General features: G+C 38.8%; 1 protein-coding gene across 1 annotated transcript in view; it reads right to left on the bottom strand.

Moving 5' to 3' along the window:
- The window catches only part of hcn4 (hyperpolarization activated cyclic nucleotide-gated potassium channel 4), a 106,232-nt gene that overhangs the window by 38,111 nt on the left and 47,240 nt on the right, over positions 1–20,881 (bottom strand). The window contains exons 3-4 of the mRNA XM_012868255.3: positions 7,240–7,401; positions 3,816–4,034 (exon numbers count right to left, since the gene is read on the bottom strand). Coding sequence (XP_012723709.2) covers positions 3,816–4,034; positions 7,240–7,401 — 381 coding nt within the window. The remainder of the gene's footprint in view (positions 1–3,815; positions 4,035–7,239; positions 7,402–20,881) is intronic.

The following is a 20,881-nucleotide window of genomic DNA, read 5'->3' as shown; positions in this document are numbered from 1 at the left end:
TTAAAACCTTTCCCAGCTAAATATAAAAGTAACCTGGATATCACCTCTGCATGCCAGCAGGACAGATGGTCTCTCATCTTGGCCATATAGCCATGAGAGCTTTGTGCTCAATTTTTTTTTTTTTACGCCTCATTTACAGTGGATGAATACACAACCCCTGACACATCAAAACCAGCAGGAAGCATTAAATTGGCAGTGGTTCTTATGGCTCATTAGTGATCCACTATCATAACACTTCCACTGGTTAAACATTGATCAGTTTTACCCAACATACCACCGGGACAGTGGTGCAAGTCAGTTTGTGCTGTCACCCCGCTGCTTTTCCTTTGGGTAATCCTTCGCCTATGATTTAACACACTGACGTTCTGTGCCGTACATATACTTTCATACTGTAAAACACCACAATATGCAGCTTTGCTACCCTTATCTGGAATAACAGCATGGGCATAATTGAAGATCTGAAGTCGAGACCCACAGATCAACCAGAGAAAAAAACTAGTAATTTCCTGCTGGTGTAATTTACTAATGTGGAATGTAGGCAACTGTTTCCTAATAGTTCTCATTTGCGACTATGCAGGGGTTGGCCTGTCAACACATTTAGACATCACACAATTATTTCATTGATTTTAGGGTCATTTTAAAATCTTTGAAACAAATACTTTTAATAAAGAAATTTCTCATACAGTGATTTAAACCATTTCAGTGCAGCTCTGACTGTATGTGGAGGGCTGTTGCCCTGCTGAAAGGTTAACGTCCTCCTCATTCATGAGTCTTTTTTTGTTTTGAGCCTTCAACAGGTTTTATTTTACTGCTTCCCTGTATTTATCCATCAATCTCTCCTTCAGCCCCATAGCAGGATTTACCAGCCACAATATTTTACCTTGGAGAACAATGTGTTAGTTTTTGCCCACACGTAGCATTTTACATGCAGACCAAAACGTTTAAGTTTGGTCTATTAGCTTCCTTAACAGGCTTGTGTGTTTTTTTGCGCGTCTTGTGCCGTATCTAAAGAGGACTTCTTCTGGCTGCCTTTCAAAAACAGTTTTCCTTTTAGCACTCTGAAATTTAGAACCAAGTTTGTCATTTGTTGAGATTGTAGCCCAACTCAAACACATGCACTCTCATATATCTGTCTAAAAAAAAAACAACTACAATCATTATTATTAAGAGTGTTATGCTAGCATATGGACATTACGCGTGGTTTATTAAAGGTCACAAGGATATAACCAGTGTTTTCAAAACGCTAACACAATCCCAACAAAACCCAATTTATTCATTAATAATAAATTTGCTCGGGCTACGTTGAGTAAACAGGTGTGCATTATAATCTTGTACAGGATGCTGAAACCTGTGCTGGGTGCTCACTCAGCAGGTTCCTCTCCAGTCTGCATTCCTGCAGACAGGAGCGCCTGTCCCTGACATCGCTGCTCAGTGGGCTTTTAAAAAATGCCACCTGTCTTCTCGGTACTTCAGGGATTGTCTGCTCCTCAAGCATGTGGATTATTGGAATTAGTCTAAAACAGTATAGTATTGTGCATACTACCCTAAGCAGAGGGGAATCTTCAGCAAGAAGAGGATCCCACTGTCTCACAGCTAAAGAAAGGGCCACCAGCAAAGGTATCTTTCAAGGTGTTGAGACTAAAGAGGGTAAAAGGTGGGCATGGATAGTAGAAAACATAGAAGCTCAGTGTAATTTAAAGCTGAGACTTGTGGGAAAAAAAAGAGTCCACAGTCTTAAAAGTGCATTGCATTCTGCAGGACCACCTTTTTGCAGACATACACCCAGTGAAGCAGCATAGATGAGGTTTGTTTCAGCCTGCTGGGGGATTTTTATGGTGTCTTGGGGGCTTATTCTGGGAATGGAAGCCACTGAGTTCAGCACACACAGACTGGTGCTGAGACTGGCCAGCTGTTCAGTTAACCTGGTAGCAAGCAAGGCATCTCAGATTAGCCGGCATGAGTAGTGCATTAAGCTGGTTGCTAGTTTTACGCCACTTTAATTAAACATCTAAGTCTGAAGTTCCAACCCCAATTATTAGATTTCCATCAAAGATTTTTCCTAGTTGTAGGTGCTGAGATTTTAGTAAAATAAAATAAAAAAATCCATATCTTTATACTGTATTTGTGATGCGCACATTTTTCTGATGGACCTGGCCTCCTTTCGAAAATGCACCACCCCACACGTGTTACATCAGCTAATGTGCTCGTCTGCCTTGCTCTTTTTCCTGTATTTCTTCACTCCCACTCTCCCTCTTTCATTTAGGTGAGATTTCTCTAGCCTCTTCCTCCATTCTCCAGAGGTCAGTCTCTCTTGTCCGCACCTCGCGACAGACAGTGGGCATTGAGGGAGCCTAGAGCTCAGCTCATTATCACCCATGTTGGGTCTACAGAGGGCATGTCACTGTGGGACACATCTGAGTCTTCACAGCCAGACATCGGGACTTTTTTAGGTCTCTGCAAAAACAGCCTCATCCCAATGAAACATTAGCCCTGGATTTTAGCACCAGTCCTTTATATATTTGTTGGAGTGTCTTCATAGATAGTGTTGTTTTTCTAGGTTTGCTTGCTTTTAAAATTATTGCAAAATAAATAAACAAAAAACAGGTTAATAATTATGTGAAGATGGTGAATATTACTTAAGGGAACATGTAAATCAAGTTAAATAGTGTACTCTATTGCACAAGTTAAATAGGGCTTTTTTCAAGATTTTGTGAGATTGTAACCACAAAAATATTTTAGATGCATTTTATGTGATAGACCAACACAGATAAGCATGTGATTGTGATTTTAAACATGTTTTTTATGAATACAAATCTGTAAAAAAAATATGAAACCAGATGCCTTCAGAAGTCAGTACATAAAGGCCACATCTGTGTACTGAATCTCAGTATAAATACAGCTGTTTAATGAAGGCTTCAGATATTTGTTTGACAGCATCAGTAAAACAAAGAGCTTCATAAAAACCAAGACGCACAGCAGAGAGATCAGGAATAAAGTTGTGGTAACGTGTAAACCAGAATAAGAAACAACATGGCAGGCTTTGAACATCTCATGGAGCACTGTTCAATCCAAACAGCAGAAAATGAAAAAAAGTGTTGCTCATCAGTATGGGACAACTGTGCCTCAATGGTAAGAGTAGTCGTCTTGCACATAGGTTTGATTCCAGCTTCCTCCAGCCACATGCCCCTGGGCAAGGTTGCTTACTGATCTACGTATTGGTGTGTGTCATTGGGTGAATGCGGCTATAGTGTAAAGCACTTTCAGTGGTCGGTAAAAATAGAAAAGTGCTATATAAATTCATTCAATTCACATTTAAAACTGCAAACCAAGACATAACCTTCCAGCTAAATAAGACAGGTATGAGTGTATTTGGAGCATTGATCCATAGTCAGGTGTGGAGATCTATCAATAGATCAACTATTAGCTGTGTAAATATTTACTGATTTGGGCTCAGTGGAAAAGAGGTATGATAAATAACTGTGAAGAACTCAAAATTACAAAGTACGGAGTCAGGAAACAAATGTAAACCAAAAACATGTATATTTTTTTCTTAATAAAAAACTAGAAGGTTTTTTTTTTGTAACTTGTCAAAATGTGAAAATGTTTGAGGGGTTATGAATAGTTTCAGAGACATAGGTTGCATGGTAGACATTGACTTTTTCAAAGGAAGCAAACATACAAAATGTTGCATTCTGGCTATGAACAAGTACTAAAGTAGACCTCTGCAGTACAAGTACATGTAAAAAGCATTCAAAAGGTTGATTCAAACCAACGTTTGCTAACATAAGAATGCAAAATTAGTAATTTTGACTCACCTTCTCCTGGTACTGGCGTCGAGATGAGTCTAGAGACTGAATGAGAGCAGTGGCGTGCCCCACAAACATAGCGTAACAAGTAGCGCCCACAATCATGCTTAGGATGGTCAGCCAGACGTCTGTCATACCCACTGGGGGGTACATGCCATACCCGATGCATAACATGTGGCTCATAGCTTTGAAAAGTGCGTAGGAGTACTGCTGTCCCCATGTGTCATTCTGGATGGAACAGAACAGGACAGGTGAGTTAGGTTGAATACATTACAAGACATCCTGGCTTGGCCTGTCTCAAATGCTGGCACTGATCGCTCATGAAAGGTCAGTTTTAACATCACAGCTACCTTTACTTGGGACAGAGCTACTGGGGTGCAACTTTCAAAAATGTTAGTTCAGTGGAGAGCAGCTGGCAGGGTAATAAAGGCTTAATAATATGCAAACATTTGGAGCTAGCAGACGTTTGGGCAGAAGCCTAAAACAGAGCCCTGAGAATGGGCAGAAAGAGCGAAAGACACTGCAGGCTTGCATGTGAGAAAGTAGGTCAGCTATTTAGAAAAATGTGATTTCTGTGTGAGTTTTCTCATTTGTAGATAAATTGCCCCTTTTTCCTTTGGATCCCAATGGTAGTTCATGGCAAATCAATATTAACTCTCTCCTGGGGGTGACAAGTCCAAATTGCTTTCAAACTCATTTCCACTGTGAAAAAGCTGAGACAGACAGCAATTGTATTATTGCCTACCAAAAAAAAGGGTAGAGAACCGTGTACATGCAAGGCAGCAGTGCTGTTTCTACTTAACATGTAAAATAATATTAAAAGAACTATGTCAACCTATCAGCACTCATTTTCAGAAGTCCAGAAAGACATTAAGACTTTTTAGGTGAGTAAATTTTGATCCTATCTTAAACTTACGTTATCATCATGCTGAAATTATAGTTTGTGACACAAAACCGTTCTAAGTGCTTAAATGAGAGAGATGCCATAAAACATGTCTCATGACAAGACATTTCAACAATATACTCTGGATATATATGGAAAGGAATTTCTCATGTGCACCCATTTCTCAACGATATGTTTCCTCACAGCTCTTTGAATTGTCTTGTTACTGAAATATGGTATACAAATACATCTGCATTGCCTTTCTTTACATTTAATATGCATCCATAGTTCTCAATAAAAGTTAAAATCGGAGGGGGAAAAACATGTTAGAGATAAATTCAAATGCTAACTACTAAAACTTTTTCTGAAAAATCTATTGAAGTTGCCCTGTGATGGACTGGCGACCTGTTCAGGGTGTACCCTTCCTCTCCCCCATTTCCAGCTGGTGTTTTGTGTTTGGAGGTTCCTGCATAAATTTTATTCATTTAAATATTACGCATTTCCAGACACAGATTTTCAGATTTCTTTGTGAATTTAGATTAGTTTGGTGTCCAAATGTGTACTGTAACCTTAAATTAATGTTATTCAAATAGAATTTTTTTTTTTTCTAAAAATCAAAACATAAAATAAATCCAGTATATCCTTTACTTGCATGCAGGTATCATCACGTTTGCACAGAATGTCAAGCAAGTGGGTATAAATTAAGGTCCTTTGTCTGAAACCAACAACAAAAGACACATGTTATTTACATTCTCTCCTAGTGATATTTGCTTGTTCATACGCTTTGTTTCAGTCATTCAAACAACAGCTGAAATAAGGTTTTTATGTGCCTTGATCTAAATGTTTTTGGGGGTATCGAATTAGGCCGTTTCACAAATTCCGAAGGCCACTAACATAAGTAGTTAAAACAAATTAAGTAAAATGGTAAAAAAAAAATTAGAATGAAAGACATCTTTATAAAAGTCTAAAGAGAGTTGTAAATGTTTTTCACCAATATTAACAGGATAGCAACCTTTGAATGTTTTAGACCAATATTATATTATTCTGTGTCAATGTTTATCTTCTGGATTCTACCATAATCTCCAAGAAGTTGACTCGGGTAATCAATCTCTGGGTAAACACTCGTGCCGCTCAGTCACAAATGAAAAGGAGCGTTGAACTGGATGAACAGAACATTTGCAATTTAGTTTTATGTAATTCCAATTAAATTCAATCAAAACGATACAAAGCAGTAACTAGTCTGATCTCAAGTAATGACACGGTGCCTAAGCAGCAACTCTCACCTGAGAGCACATCTCTGCACAAATGAATGAAAGTAAGGCTAAAATTAGATAAAGTCTGAAACGTCTCGGGGGAAGAAGTTTGCAACTTGTGTCTATTTTGCGTCTTGAAGATGAGCGAGGCAGACTGGGTAAAACAAGCGAGCCTGTCGTGAAAGCAGTCAGGCATGGCGAATCAAGAAACATCATACCTTGAGAGACATAACCACCCATGTGACATCCGTTCTGGTACAGGGCGTTTAACTACAGCAGATAAAGCACTGCGATACATAAATCTATCACTGTGTGAAATGAATCTGTGTAATATATCAGTTTCCTCCTCAGAATTATATTGCTAAAACAAAATACGTTCTAGTGACATTCCGCTCAGTTTTGTCTTAAGCACCTGAGCTAAACCGGGATTCTTCTGAAAACATACATGTGAAATAAACTAAATAAGCATGCTATTTTCTAAATTGATTTGATTAGATGCATAAGCTATGCAATTTTATTTTTTGGGGAAAAAAAGAAGGTTAACACAGACATAATTAGTAGATGTGGACACAGTAGCAACCCCCAGAGACCAATGAGCTAACAGAGAGCGCATGCTTTGTTGAAATGTCACCAAGGAACATACTCACTAATGCAATCTTTTATTCCATTACACAAAGACCTAAAAGCGGCCCTGATAGCTCTTATATTGACACGTGTATCGATAAGCTATCAGTCAGGGAGCCATTTCCACAGCTGTGTTATTTAAGACTTGGATCTATGTCGATTGACTAGTACGGTACAGTGAGGCCCGTTCATCTTTAACTCGAGAACCACATAGGGCTGTCAGGTGAGAAACTGCATGTGCATAAACTACTGGAAAGGAACTCTGTAACAAGGCAGTTTTTAGCAAATGCTCTATTTTAAAAGGCTTTTCATACGAATATTTAGAAATTAAAACAAAGTGTCCGCACATGCACAGCTCACTGGCATCTGTTATAATGATAGGGGCTGCCAGTTCTCAGAAGTATATATACTGGAAGCACATCTTTTTTTTTTTTACACAAAGTGGCCCAGAGCTCCTAAAAATATAGTCATCAGCAAACTGGATGAATGTCTACCAGCGCTGCAGATAAACCAAATTAATTTGGGCTTTAACATGACAGATATGCATTGCAGTCTTTCCCAGGAAGCTAAAGGGGTTTTAGTTCGGTAATTACTGAAGGTGATGGATAAGATAAGACATGAGTGTAATCTGATTTGAACAGGCCATACAAGTCTGTGCAGGAGGAGCACTTACCACCATCTTATTTTTGGACACCCAGCAGTCAGCTGGGAAGTCCTGCAGCATGGGCACCAGGAACTGCAGGCAGCCATCCCAGTGACACAGCAACAGCATCATACCGATGAGATTGACTATCCTCACCATGGCGCTAGCCAGGTCATAGGTCATGTGGAAGATCTGTAAAAAAAAAAAAAAGAGAAAAAGAAAAAACGAAAGTAGGACATGAGTTAGGGCCGTGATTTAAACGGCTGACCATCAATCGCTGTGTGCGCTGTAAAAATAAAATGCTTTACATAAGTATTCATATGCCTTGAACCTTTCCGCGTTTTGCCACATTACACCCACAAGCATAAAAGTGTTTCATTGGGGTGACAAAGCAGTGCATATTTTGAGATGAATGTTAAACATGTTTTAAAACATTTTAACAAAGAAAAAAAACTGATGAATGCATTTTTATTCAGCTCCCCAGAGTTAATAAGTTCTATAAGAACCACTTTTTAATGCAATTGTAGCTGCAAGTCTTTCAAGGTATGTCACTATCACCTCTACCCATCTAGAGATGGAAATGTTTCCCATCCTTTGCAAAATAAGTGAAACTCAGTCAGTGGAGAGCCTATATGATTTCCAATTAGATTTAGGTTTAGAGTTTGACATGTCTTATTACAAACTGTTATCTAGATATCTTTTAGCTTTCCTTCAGTAATGTTTTTTTTTTCTTGCCACTCGTCCATACAGCCCTGGCTTATGGAGTACAGGACAACAATAATAGTTTTTCTGCTACCAGCCTTATCAACAAGGCCAAGAACCGCCCGTGAAACTGGACACTGTCTCTCTCCCCCGTTCAGGACTTACAAGCTTCTGCGTTACATTAACGCACAGTTTACTGAGTGTATATAGCTTCTGCATATATATCCATTTTATTTTATTTTATTTTTTTGTCTGCACCATCACCACCAAGCCAAGTTCTGCACTGTGTGTAATTTCCATGGAAATGTCCTCTCAGTACACCTCCTAAGTCCCCCAGAGTTACAATAGGCCCTTGCAATTGTGTCATCTGATGGTGGATTCATCCTTGGTCTGGGTGAATCCATCAGGCCTAGGAAACTGTTTGATAATCTGACCTTGCTTTAATCTTCTCCAGAATCTTATCTTTGACCTCTCTTGATTAAAAATGCATGTGAACTAAAGTTCTCACGTGAACCTCATGAAGGAATGAAAGAAGCCAGCAGCACCCAATAATGTCTCCTGCAATCTGCTCAAAAACGGGATCACAGGCTCCGATGCATTGTGCATACTACCCTAAGGTATGATCCAGTTCTCTTCTCCACATAAGCAAGAAAAAAAACATTGCATTGGGACTTACAGTACCTTAGGAGAAGGTATGGAAGGAGACATTTGACAGGAAAACTGTGCTACAAAGGTCTAATGCAGAAACAAAGGCTGGTAAATTTGAATAATCCCAATCCAGACAGAATGCAGAAGTTTCCCTGCCAACTCTGCCTGGAAGTTGTCAACAGCAGTGGGGCTGACCGGAAGTGAGAGGGAGAAGGTGGTTCAAAGAATGAGAGAGGTTGTCAGAAAGAGCCTTGATGATGATGATGATGATGATGATGATGATGATGATGATGATGATGATGATGATGATGATGATGATGATGATGTCCACGACGACGACAATGATGATGAAAGGAATTCATTCAGACAATTAACAAATTTAACACATAATAATAAATAAATCAATTTCAAAAATTATCTAATAATAATAATAATAAATCAATCAATTATTAATAAAGTATTCTCCTAAACTCTAGCGGGCGGCGTTGAGTTCCTACGCCAAGCGTACTAAACACCACTACATGTAGAAGTGTAGTTGTCGCGGAAACATCTGGCTACGCTGAGGGGTGTAGCAGCCAGAATGACTTAATAGGGCCGTGCGGACCTCGCAGATGCATCAATCATAAACCAGGCTTTAGTAGGGCTGCTCTCCACTGCTGACCCCCCTGCATGAGAGTACAGTGCGTTATGGCTGAAACACAAGGATATCTGGAACCCGTTTTATACCATAGCTTTCTGGCTAAAGGTTGCGGCCACAATAAAGCAATGACAGGAGGAGTATCCCAAGATTCATTCAATCACAATAAATGTCTTTCCTATGCATAATTATGCTCTATTTGTGTCACCTACAATAAAGTTTGAGGCCTAGTGGTTAGAGCAGAGTACTTTTGTTCTGAGAAGGCTATCAGTTAGAACCCCACTGCCACTACGGGTCCCTGAGTAAGACACTTGGTGTAAAAGCTACCAAGTGTCCACCAAGGGTTGGGTTGAATACACAAGACACATTTTGTTGCAGCGTACCATTGCAATAAATAAAGATTTATTCTACGTGTTCTAAAATAAGTAACAAAACGGGTATGAATTAGGGATGCAAACAAATAATAGACCGACAATTAATTGTCGATTGATGGTTTATTAGATTAAAGTTTGTTCCATCCGATTAACTGATAAGGTTCGCTTACAGACTTTCTTTCATTGTTGTAGTATGGCCACCATTAGGCCTGTCACAATAACAGATTCTGCTGGACGATAATTTTTTCTAAAACATATTGCGATAAATCATATTGTTGTCATTTGGAGACCTTTTTCAACTAATATGATAACGGCATAACAACGCAAGTATATCCCCTCGACATACCGGCTCAGGCATTAAGCTGGTGGCGTCATTTGGCTTAAATCCAAAAAAATTCCCATCCTGCAGCCGTCGTGTTTGGCTTTGACAGCAATTTAATTTCTTTTCAAACTAGTTTTTGAATTCAGATGTGCTACATGGTGGAGGAGCATCTGCTTCTCAACCAAAACTCCCCGATGTGCTCAGAAAGCGAGGATTTGATGACAGAAAAGCATAGGGCATTACACAAGAAATTGTTACATGATAGAAAAAGACATGGTGCCAAAAGCTCAATTGATGGCTTTCATGAGGGTTATAATTGTTTTACATATTTGACTCCATTCATCTTATTTGTTTCTTTTCAGGACCCTAATATTCATGTTTTGTTATACTGCCTAAATATGTCTAAGTTTAATAATGTGTGAAAACTAAAATTGTTGTCTGTATTTAAAACAGATGGTAGAAATAAATTCTTAAAATGTAAAGATGTGCCTCTTTTTAAATTCAGCACATTGTTATGGAAAGACCCTCTCAATACATGAGAAAACTCAGGTTTTTAACAAAATGGATGCTTATCACTTAGTCGTTAATCAATCGATCAATCAACCTTAAATAACATCATTAATCGATAACTTGTATCCCTAGTATAAATACTTTTGAAAGGCCTTTCTTTAAACCAGATTTCAACAAGCAACATAATTGCCTCTGGGGCTATTTTTAGATGGCTGCTGATGCTTTAATTATCCAACAGTAAAGTTAACCTGCAGAAAAACAAACAGCTGTTAAACAAACAAAAAAAAATGAGCTGGTGAAAGCAGATGTTGCAGGTGTGGAGAGTACAGCTGGGATAGTGGGCAAACTGTTCTGGGACCGGAGCTTTACCTTCCAGTGCTGCTGAATCACTCTTATCATCAGCTGCTCAGCAAAGCCAGATAATAGTACATGTGCTCCTGGGGTGATTGCTTTCGCTGGGTTTGTTAATCCTTGTGATAAACATGCTCATAACGCGCTGCAGGACTTCTAGACTTTAATGGCCTAGACCATTCAAAGGCTTTTAATCCCATTGAAGACCATGGTGTGCACCACTAACCACTCTGTTTCTTATTAAAATCCACTCCATGCCTTTAAAGGGCTTGCGAGTGAGAGGGGATATTCCACCTTCACTTTGTTGCTCCGCGGTAGGTGATAATCATGAAGGAAGGAGAAGGTGTCCTCACCACAGACGTTTAATCTCCGTCCCTGTTCCTAAATGACTTGGTTATTTTTTTCTTTCCAGCTGAATGCCCACGGATGTGAACGCGCATCTGTTTATTCTCTCTGAGGTTGTGTGAAGGCTGGCACATGCGTTTCTAAGTGTGCATCGTGCTGCAGCATTAAATCTCATTAATTTATTTCTTGGAATATTCTAGTGTGCAGTGAGAGGTGAGTTCAGGAAAATGGACACTTGAAGTAGGGCCTTTTTTTTCCTACCTCTTTTTCATTCAAAGATGGATGTAAAATGCACGTTTATTGTTTTTGTTTTGTTATCAAGCAGGCAGTCACTTCTATAACTTAGATAAATACATTATTGTAGCTAATATGCTGTGTTGTGTGATGCCTAAATTCCTCAAGGAGCTGTAATGGAATTCCATAGCATTAAAGTGTTAAATTCCCGCAGTGGTAAATGAATAAAATATGAAGTGCCCCTCTTCAGCCTGTGTACTGAGTCTGATATATTTTTCATTTGTGAAATCGTGTTTCCAAAACGCAAAAGAAACACACTTTGCTTTTAAACCTATGAAATAAATTCTTAGCTGTTCCTAACACAGAAATGTTTCTCTTTATAAAAGCAGTACATTAGATTTAAGAGAGGAACCTGCTCAGAGTTTATGTGCCTATAAACAGTCAACATATCTTTCTAGTTATAGAAACCTTAGCTCCTGTGTAAGCACCATTTTTGGGAGATATTTACATGTCACGCCTTAGTTAAAACAATGTAATGTTTAGCACAAACCCTGACCATAATAACATGACAAAATTCTTTTGAAGCCAATTCGAGGCCAAAAGCTTAAGATTCCGATCTAAAACATAGTAAACTTTCAATTTGTTTTTAGTTGCTTTAAGAATAAACCAAAACTTAAATAAAACACTTGAAGTTTGTAGTACCTGTAATATTTTACTGGTTCGTTTTGCAGTTTTTTTATATATATCTCTCTGCAGATGTAGAAGCAGACTCCAAGGATGTTATGATGTTCTCTTCTTTTCCTCGCCTCTATTTTTGTCACCTATTCTCCCTTTTAGCATTTGTCTCATCTTTTTAACTTATTTTTTTCTCCTCTACCTTGTCGTTTTTGTGTCCATTGAATATTAAATAGTCCTAGAATAAAATCTAATAAGGCTATTTGCATATATAAATCAAGCAGAGCACTGTGGCGAAGTAGAAATGTAATAGATACAGCAAGTCAGAGCTTAAAAACAACAACAAAATACTGAAAACATAAAAACAAAAGAAAAACCAAAGCCTAGAGACCATGACATTGATTCCCACTTCCTGTAACAAACCAGAACCAGAGCAGGCAGGAGACTTGACATTCAAACAGGACATGGCGTTGCATTTTAAGAAGTTTAATAAAAGGTGAAGACCTGGTGATAGTGATAGATCCTCTGCAGGAGCAAGATAAAAATGTGGCAGTGATGAGCGCTACCTTACTCACTACAGAGGTCTCAGGCAAGATGGCTGAGGCTTGATCGTGATCCAGGGGACAGGCTTGGGTTATGCACAAATGACTAGAGATAGGCAGTTTCAGGGGCTAAGCAATGCTTCTTGGTTGTAGTCCAAATCCAGGTTGAGGTTCAGAAATCAGAATCTTGGTAGACATCGAACAAGGGAAAAGCAAGGACATCCGAGGAACATGAATGAGGTCAAGACGTGGTTACCAGGCATGAAAGGAACGTTGGTCATCTACTTTCAAAAGGCTTTGAATAATCTGCCGCTGTCCTGCTGTCAGGGGTGAGCTTATAAAGACCAGTCAACAGACATGAGGAATGAGCTCAATTGCAGCCGAACATTGAGGCAGACTCACGGGTGCCGTGCATGAATCTAATGACAATGGAGCATGGGAGGAGTAGCAGACGGGCCATTTCATAACACTTCGGTGTATACATTCTGTGTTTGGGAGGGTGGTAGGGAGAATGTGAGTTGCAGTGTAAAAGGCACTTAAAGTGGTTAGTGTTGTGAAAGTGCCCAAAATTCTGTCCATCAAACTAGTAGTCTTGTATGGGACTTGGCCAGCTCGACTGATGATTTATGAACGACCAGTGGAAGCTTAAAGAAGGGCTCATCCTTGCAGCCGTATACCAGAACTCTACTGTGGAAGACGCTTTTGTGAGCCAAGAGGCAACTGTCAAAACATAGCTCTATTATCTTCAACTTTTCCCTTTTAAGTAAGAGTACCCTAGATACGGTGCTGTAAAAAGTATTTGCCTCTAATAAATTTATTATGTTTTTTTGTCATACTTAAACTGTTGTGATGCTGAAACCATCTGGCCCTATGTGAGCACTTAACCACATTCTTCTTAAATCATGAATAAGCTATAATAAACCACATTTTTCTGGAAAGCTGAGTTCACTTTCATTAGCCAAATGCAGGCTTAATTATTGTAAGACCTGTAGAATCAAGAGCTCTCTTTCATAAAGCCTCTCTGACAACACAAAGCTGATTCCAGCAAACCACAGTGAGAACAATTATCCCTAAATGGAGAAAAATGGAGCAGCGCTGAACGTCCCAACGAGTGGCAAGTCCAAAAACTCATTGACAAATCATCCCGGACAACTTCTAAAACACTGCAGGCCTCACTTGCATCAGTTAAGGTCTGTGTTCTTGATTCAACAATAACAAAGAGGGTAAAAATGGCATCCATGCAGGAGTTTCATGGATGGTAAAACTAGCTCCCTTAGGAGCACATGTCGTATTGTGCATCTGTCCCTTAAACTCTACTATACTAATCTACATAGTTGGTATATTTCTGAAGTTTTGTTTCTATAAATATCAAAAACCAGGGTTGACGTAACTTACAGCTGTTAACCACAAATCTCTGCTACATTCTGTTTTAGGTGGTCCCTCAAAAGAACTCCAGCATTGTGTTAAGAATAATGCCAAAGGGAACCGCGGCGGTTAATACTAAGCAAATACCTGGTGTGTAACCCAGACTACAGTCTCAGTGTAGGAAGGTGAAAACTCTGTTTCCATTTACAGCTGGAATCAGTTCTAATACTGCCCAGACACACTCCTTTGGTTTGTGAAAAAAAAAGAAGTTTGGCTTTTTGAGACACAAGAATGAGAAGTCTGCAGATGGAAAAGCTAAGCATGGCTTCTGTGTTCTGTGTTATTTAGTGACAACATAACCTATGTGCGAAGACAACCACAGACACACCGATCTGCATGCAGTGTGTGTACACAGATTGCATGGGAACGCAATAAAGAGCATGGCGGCACATAGATGATGATGGATTGCTGACTACTTTCTTTTAATTGATAAGAACACAGAGCGAGCATGGCAACATTAGCATCAGCATAAACAGGAAAGCTTTGATTGATGAGGGCACAGACACAACACAGCAGTTAGTGACTTAGGACATGCTTAGGCGTAGGCATTGTCACAGGCTGTGCTGCTGTTTGCTTGGCTTATTAGTTTTTTTGTGATGTTGAATGGGAGGGTGGGGGTGTTGTCAAATTTTAATGAAACACCTGGGATTATGTAATCTGGTATTAATGTAAATTGTGTGATGCTGTCGAAGAAATGACAAAAAAACAGCTATTATGTTATTGAATGAATTGGTGTTGGCAAAATCATTTATACATAAATAAAACAAGCGAAGAAGTCAAATTTGATTGCTAACTGATATCTACTATAGCACTACTGCTGCTATATGTTTGCACAAACCTTTGAATTAAACCGCTGAATAAAGAACGATTCACATGATAAAAAAGAAGATGATTAAATACTCAGGAAGAGAAACTAATCTCGGCCTTAACGAAGCAGCACTGAGGCTCAGGCAGGCGTAGAGTGGATAAAGGCAGCTGCTGAGTCATCTCAAACAGACGGACTGACGAGACCGGGGTCCAGGTGAGAGAATAGCTGCATATGGCACGTGGTGCTGATGATGGCTGCCGAGACGCAGTTAATATCGCCGACACTACAGCACCTGGTGTCGGCTGCTCCTCTAATGATGATGAATGATTGTCAGGTTGGTGTTTATTCTGAAGCCGCAGATCGTCAAGACATCCCATGATTGTCATGTTTTTTTCCTCTCAGAGGGATCTGGGTTTACGCTTATTTTTAAATTGTATTATATTTAAGTGTATTTAAGTGTAGCATCTTTGTCATTGTGAGTGCAGAGCCTGGTGAAAACAATAATTTCATTTGTACTATCTTATCCAAGTACATATTGTACTTTCAGCAGTGTCATTAGAGGCTAAACAGTAGAGCTGTTTTTGTGCTATTTGTCACCCTTCAGCAGCATTTTTTATGATTTCTAGATGAAATGTCTGTTAATTGTGAAGCTGCAGAAACTGAGGGCAGCCATCATAGCTAGAAACATCATTAAGTAAGGGAAGCATGAGTCAAAGTATTTTTCTCCAGAAAAAGTTATAGTCGTTTTTGGGATAATCATCTAATGATCACAACAATTACAACAAAAATAGACATGGTACAATATAAAAATGATAAAATAATTTTCTCATAACGACTACATAATTGCCTGGGGGAACATACTTTATATTTGAGCTCACAAGAATGCTTTCATTGAGTTTAATCGTTCACTGTTACCATGAGACAGACTAGAGGATCCTTGTTTGTCCCTCCACAGAACTTTCTGTGGCTACACATGCAGACGGGCCTTGTTGTAAATTTGTATGTACTATTTGTAAACCAAACACTACAAACTCAGTTGCCTACAAAAGATTAATCTTTCATCATTATTTTTAATTATTTGGTAACTTTACTACAATCTTATTCAGTAGCTCCAAAAGACTAAACTTTACAGTGACCTATGCTCAGATTTGGACCAGAACAAACATAAAAGGCTAAAACATAATCATCAGAGCAACATTTTAGATTCAACTAGCTGTACTGAGCCACTTGAGCAACCCAACAACATAAATTGCAATATTTCAACCCTGAAATAACACCCGTCTTGATGAGGATGGATGTTTCCCTTTGTTGCTGTTTTTCAGGGTGACACTTTATATCAAAGAAAAATGATCGCAATAATATCTCTGCACAGAAATGTCTATTTATCATCTTCTTTAAAGCATTTTCTATTCATATATATTGCACAAATGATGTTAGTTTAAGTAGAAGACAGCTGTGTTTAATGCTAGTTCAAAATGTATCTATGTTCATGAAAAGTTTAAAAATTCAACCAAGGGAAGAAAAATGAATATGGCAGTAAGAAGCATATTCATTTATTGCTAGTGGGACTGTTTTATGTACATGTAACAACAGACTCAGTAGTGTAAATTAGACAGTTTATGATTTCCCATTATGGCCCGTGTGAAGCACAAACAAGGATTAACTGTCAGAAACCCAGCATTACTGAACAGTTAACAATTAAATTGAACAGCAGACAAGAATCACATATTTTTACACAGTAATTAGAAAGTGAGCTTATGTTTGGTTTATTTTTTACAGCTGTTTTTACTTAAAAGGGGCTCTAGTTTTCTGGTGATAACAAAATTATTTTTTTTGTTTTCATTAAAATAGCCATCTGAATGGATGTTGGATATGACAGCTCTTGGTTTCCATAATAAATAAACAAAAAGTAAATAAGTCATACATTGGTAACATTACTTTTAGATTTTTTTTTATCGAGACTTTACCTAATTAATACTTCATTTGATTTTTGTGCTGTAGCATGCTACTGTAACAAACCACACTTTTTTTTTTTTTACAATACTAAAATGGAAACAGCACACGTTTTTCTTTTCTTTTTCTTTTGAGACGTGTGAACAATTTGAATGCCTAAATCTTTATGCTGAGTCTAATCGGACTGAAAGTCTGGATCCAAATGATTTTTCTCAACACCCTTAATGAGATCAAACTTGCAACACTGTAGAGTGCATTTGTATTGCAAAACTCAGAAGTCATAATCGAGTCCGCCTGTGTGTAATTTAATATCAGTCTCAATTTGATGTTTTGGGTCCTCCAGTTTTTGTTAGAGAATATCAGGGAATAGCATGAAGACCAAGGAAGACAACAAATAGTTCAAAGATAAAGTTGTGAAGGAACCTAAAGCAGGGTTAAATGATAAAACCTAGCTTTGAACATCTCCAAAAGCATAGTAAAAAATGCAATAACTTAATCAATTAAAACTGCATGCATGTGTGTATTTAATGATAAATAAATAACTATTTTCAGTTTATAAAGGTTAGTAGCTTCTCATAAAAATCTAAGCAAATATTAAGGAACAAAAGCTAAAGCTGTATCATGAAATACAAGATGGACCTGAAATTAATAATTTTCAGCCTGTTTGAAGATGTCAAGCCTTCGTATGGACGACAATCCTCGGATCTCAAGAGATTAATTTAATTCAATGCAAAACACTGTTTTTTAGGTGGTTCCTGTTCCACTTTCTTCCTCCTCCTCCTCCTCCTCCTCCCTCCTATGGCTGGCATAATCCTGTCACTCTGCATCAACTCCACGACCACAGCTGACCCTGGCCTCCTCAGCTACTAATAACAGTAACAGCCACAATGATAAACATTATAGTACTCACAGTTTAAGAAAACAAATACAATAAAAAACAACATAAGAAAAGCACTAAACACACAAACACAGTAAGTGAATTATTCCACTTATTTGCATTTTTCTAAAGCTGGTAAAAATAGACGACATGAACACAGGATGTATTTTTTTTTAATATTATCTTTTTAACTTTGAACACAGACTCTCTCCTGAAACGTCTTCCTTTGTAAGGTCAGCCACTATGGACTGATTGATAAAGCTTATTAATTATTTATACACTTATTGTGTAACTTTTAATGTTCTGTGTGCCTTGAACACATCCACAACACAAACATGCTATATGCCAACTCTGAGAATGGATAGGGCCTTGTAGGCAGTGTTTGCTAGCCTGCTGTAGCCATGCTGCTCGGTCCGATGTCATTACTGGCCTAGCTGATTATAATCACACTGACCCCTCGAGGAAAGTTTGGTCAGGTTTGGGCACTGGCTGCATCCTGCCCCAACTTTGCCTGCTCCACCCATGTCTGTCTTCTTTCTTTAACCAGTTCCAGTTTCTTGCCTGGTTTTCATTTTTTGAAATTTTTTTATATAAATATTTTTTTATATAAAAAATAATCACACCACCGTCAGGGTGTGAATGGGGGAATGACTGATCGAAGTGTAAAGCGCTTTGGGGTCGACGGACTAGTTAAGGCACTATACAAGTACAAGCCATTTATCATTTACCATTCATTGGGTAGAAAAAAAAACCCACTTCGAACACCTTCCAAACCAGCCATCCAGGGATTGCCAGGGCCACCTCGCCCCTGGTCATAGCCTAAAAGACTTGCAGTTTTAACCGTAGCGAAACATATTTTTCCAGAAGGTATTGATCCAGAAGGCTGAATCCAAATAAATGTACATCACAGTTGTCAGACTTCTGTTTGTATAAACATAAGGGAACTACATATCCCTTTTCCTTACATTCTTTATGTTGGTTCACTCCATAAAATTACAAGATTTGACAAAATCATCGAAGCAGGGTTACAGCCCTAATTATAATGGATGTGTTTTTAGACAATTTCTATGGGATTCATAATAAAGAAGATGAAAAACAGTAGCTATGAAGCCATGGATGCCTTAGTGTTATTTCCAGTCATCTGGTGTGATGGTGGAATCGTGAAGCAGACTTTGGTCAGAGGTTGAATTTCCAACTGTAAATACCTCTTTGTAAATGCCACGCTCATGCATTCTGTCACTGTGGACTAGGCGCATGTGGAGAATGAAAAGCAGGTCTGGGAATGGACCACAGGGAACACCCTTCCATCATCTGTCTAAACAGGCCTGGAGGGCTCAAATCACAAAACCCACTGACTCCGTTCCAAACAGGGATGCAGCAATGGGTTTGCACTGGATTACGTATTGGGATGTAATAGATTTTTTTAAGCAAGTCCATTGTGGGTATTCATAACACACAAAGCTCATTCAGAGTGTTGAGGAGCTGTCACTGTAGCTGGAAAGCCTCATTGTCAACTCAATAATAGCCCATTAGGTCTATTATTGCTGTTTTGCTTATCTGTGATAGACCAGTCGTTGGCTAAGGTAATGGGTCATTGAGTGGGGGCCCGATTAGCTGATCTGCCTTATTTAAATATTTTTCTACAGACTTACTGGGCGGAAACGAAAGGCGCTTCACTTTCCCTCTGTGGACACAGCAGACTTCTAGCACAGCATTTCAATTTTTTGTTTGGTTCTACATAGCTGAAGCACAAAGCCACCTGGGCAAGCAGCACCACACATTTCAATAATTTAAAATAGGAATATCGATGGAGACCAACTTCTGCCATCTTTTTTATATAAACAAACGAGAGGTGTGGCACAAGCTACATTTAAGACAACATTTTCACACTTTGTCATGTCATAATCTCAATCTTCAGTGTATTTTTATTGAGATTTTTACGTGATAAACCAACACAAAGCAGCATGGTACGCAGATACATAGATTTCAGGTTTTTTTTATAAAAATATGCAGCACGTATGTGTATTTGGCCCCCTGAATCAATAATTTAATGAATAACTTTTAGCAGCAATTAAAGTTGCAAGTTTTTTTCTGTAGTAGCTTTGCACATCTAGAAAAGAGAGACATTTTTTGTAAACAGCTTGGGATATTTTCTTTACAACCTATTCCAGTTTGAAACTTTACCAGCTCTAACCCTAACCTGTCAGGTGTGTTCCTTGGTCTTCATGATCCAGTTTGTTCATTGATGTTCTCTAACAAACCTCTGAGACTTTCATAGAATCATAGAAACAGATTGATCAAAAAATGTCCTATCCAAGGAAACCCAGTAGATTGCATTGAGTCTTGACAAGCAGCATTCACTCCTCCTGAAAGAGTGTAGCGCCACAGTGGACAGTTGTTTGCATTTTTGATGGCTTTGTAGCAATCCCTCATACTGAGCATGCATGGAGCAACAGTGGAGAGGAAAACTCCCCTTTAACAGGGAGGAAAACCTCCAACAGAACCAGAACCAGGCTCAGTGTGAACGCTCATCTGCCTCGACCCACTGGGGCTTAGAGAAGACAGAGCAGAGACACAGAAAGCACAGAAGCACACATTGATCAAGGAATCCTTTCTATGTTATATGGTAATAGCAGATGATCTGTCTCCCCTGGATGGTGTCACAGCTAACAGAACGCCAGAACAGGTGTACCTTCTATGAAGAGAAAAAAGACAGAGAACAAAAAGTTAAAAGCTGAAATAACAACAAACAATGCAAATTGGAGAACAGTAGGAGAACTCAGCAGCGTGAGAAAAAAAGACCCTGCAGTCCTCCAGCAGCCTAAGCCTATAACAGCATGACTTTAGAGATAGCGCATGATAACCTAAGCCACTCTAACTATAAGCTTTGTCAAAAAGGAAAGTTTTAAGATTAGTCTTAAAAGTAGACAGGGTGTCTGCCTCAGGGACCAAAACTGGGAGTTAGTTCCACAGGAGAGGAGCCTGATAGCTAAAGGATCTGCCTCTCGTTCTACTTTTAGAGACTCTAGGAACCACCAGCAGACCTGCAGTCTGAGAGCGAAGTGCTCTGTTAGGAACATACGGGGTAATCAGAGCTCTGATATAAGATGGAGCTTGATTATTAAGAAGGAAAATGGTAAATTATATTCATGATTCTTTCTTCAGAAGTCCTGCTACAACAATTTGGATCAGCTGAAGGCTATGAACTGCATTTTGTGGACCTCCTGATAGTAAAGAATTACAATAGACTAGTATTTCAGCATCACTCC

Source organism: Fundulus heteroclitus, chromosome 4 (assembly GCF_011125445.2).
Source record: "Fundulus heteroclitus isolate FHET01 chromosome 4, MU-UCD_Fhet_4.1, whole genome shotgun sequence".
Classification (NCBI taxonomy): domain Eukaryota; kingdom Metazoa; phylum Chordata; class Actinopteri; order Cyprinodontiformes; family Fundulidae; genus Fundulus; species Fundulus heteroclitus.
This window is presented reverse-complemented; position numbering and strand designations above follow the sequence as displayed.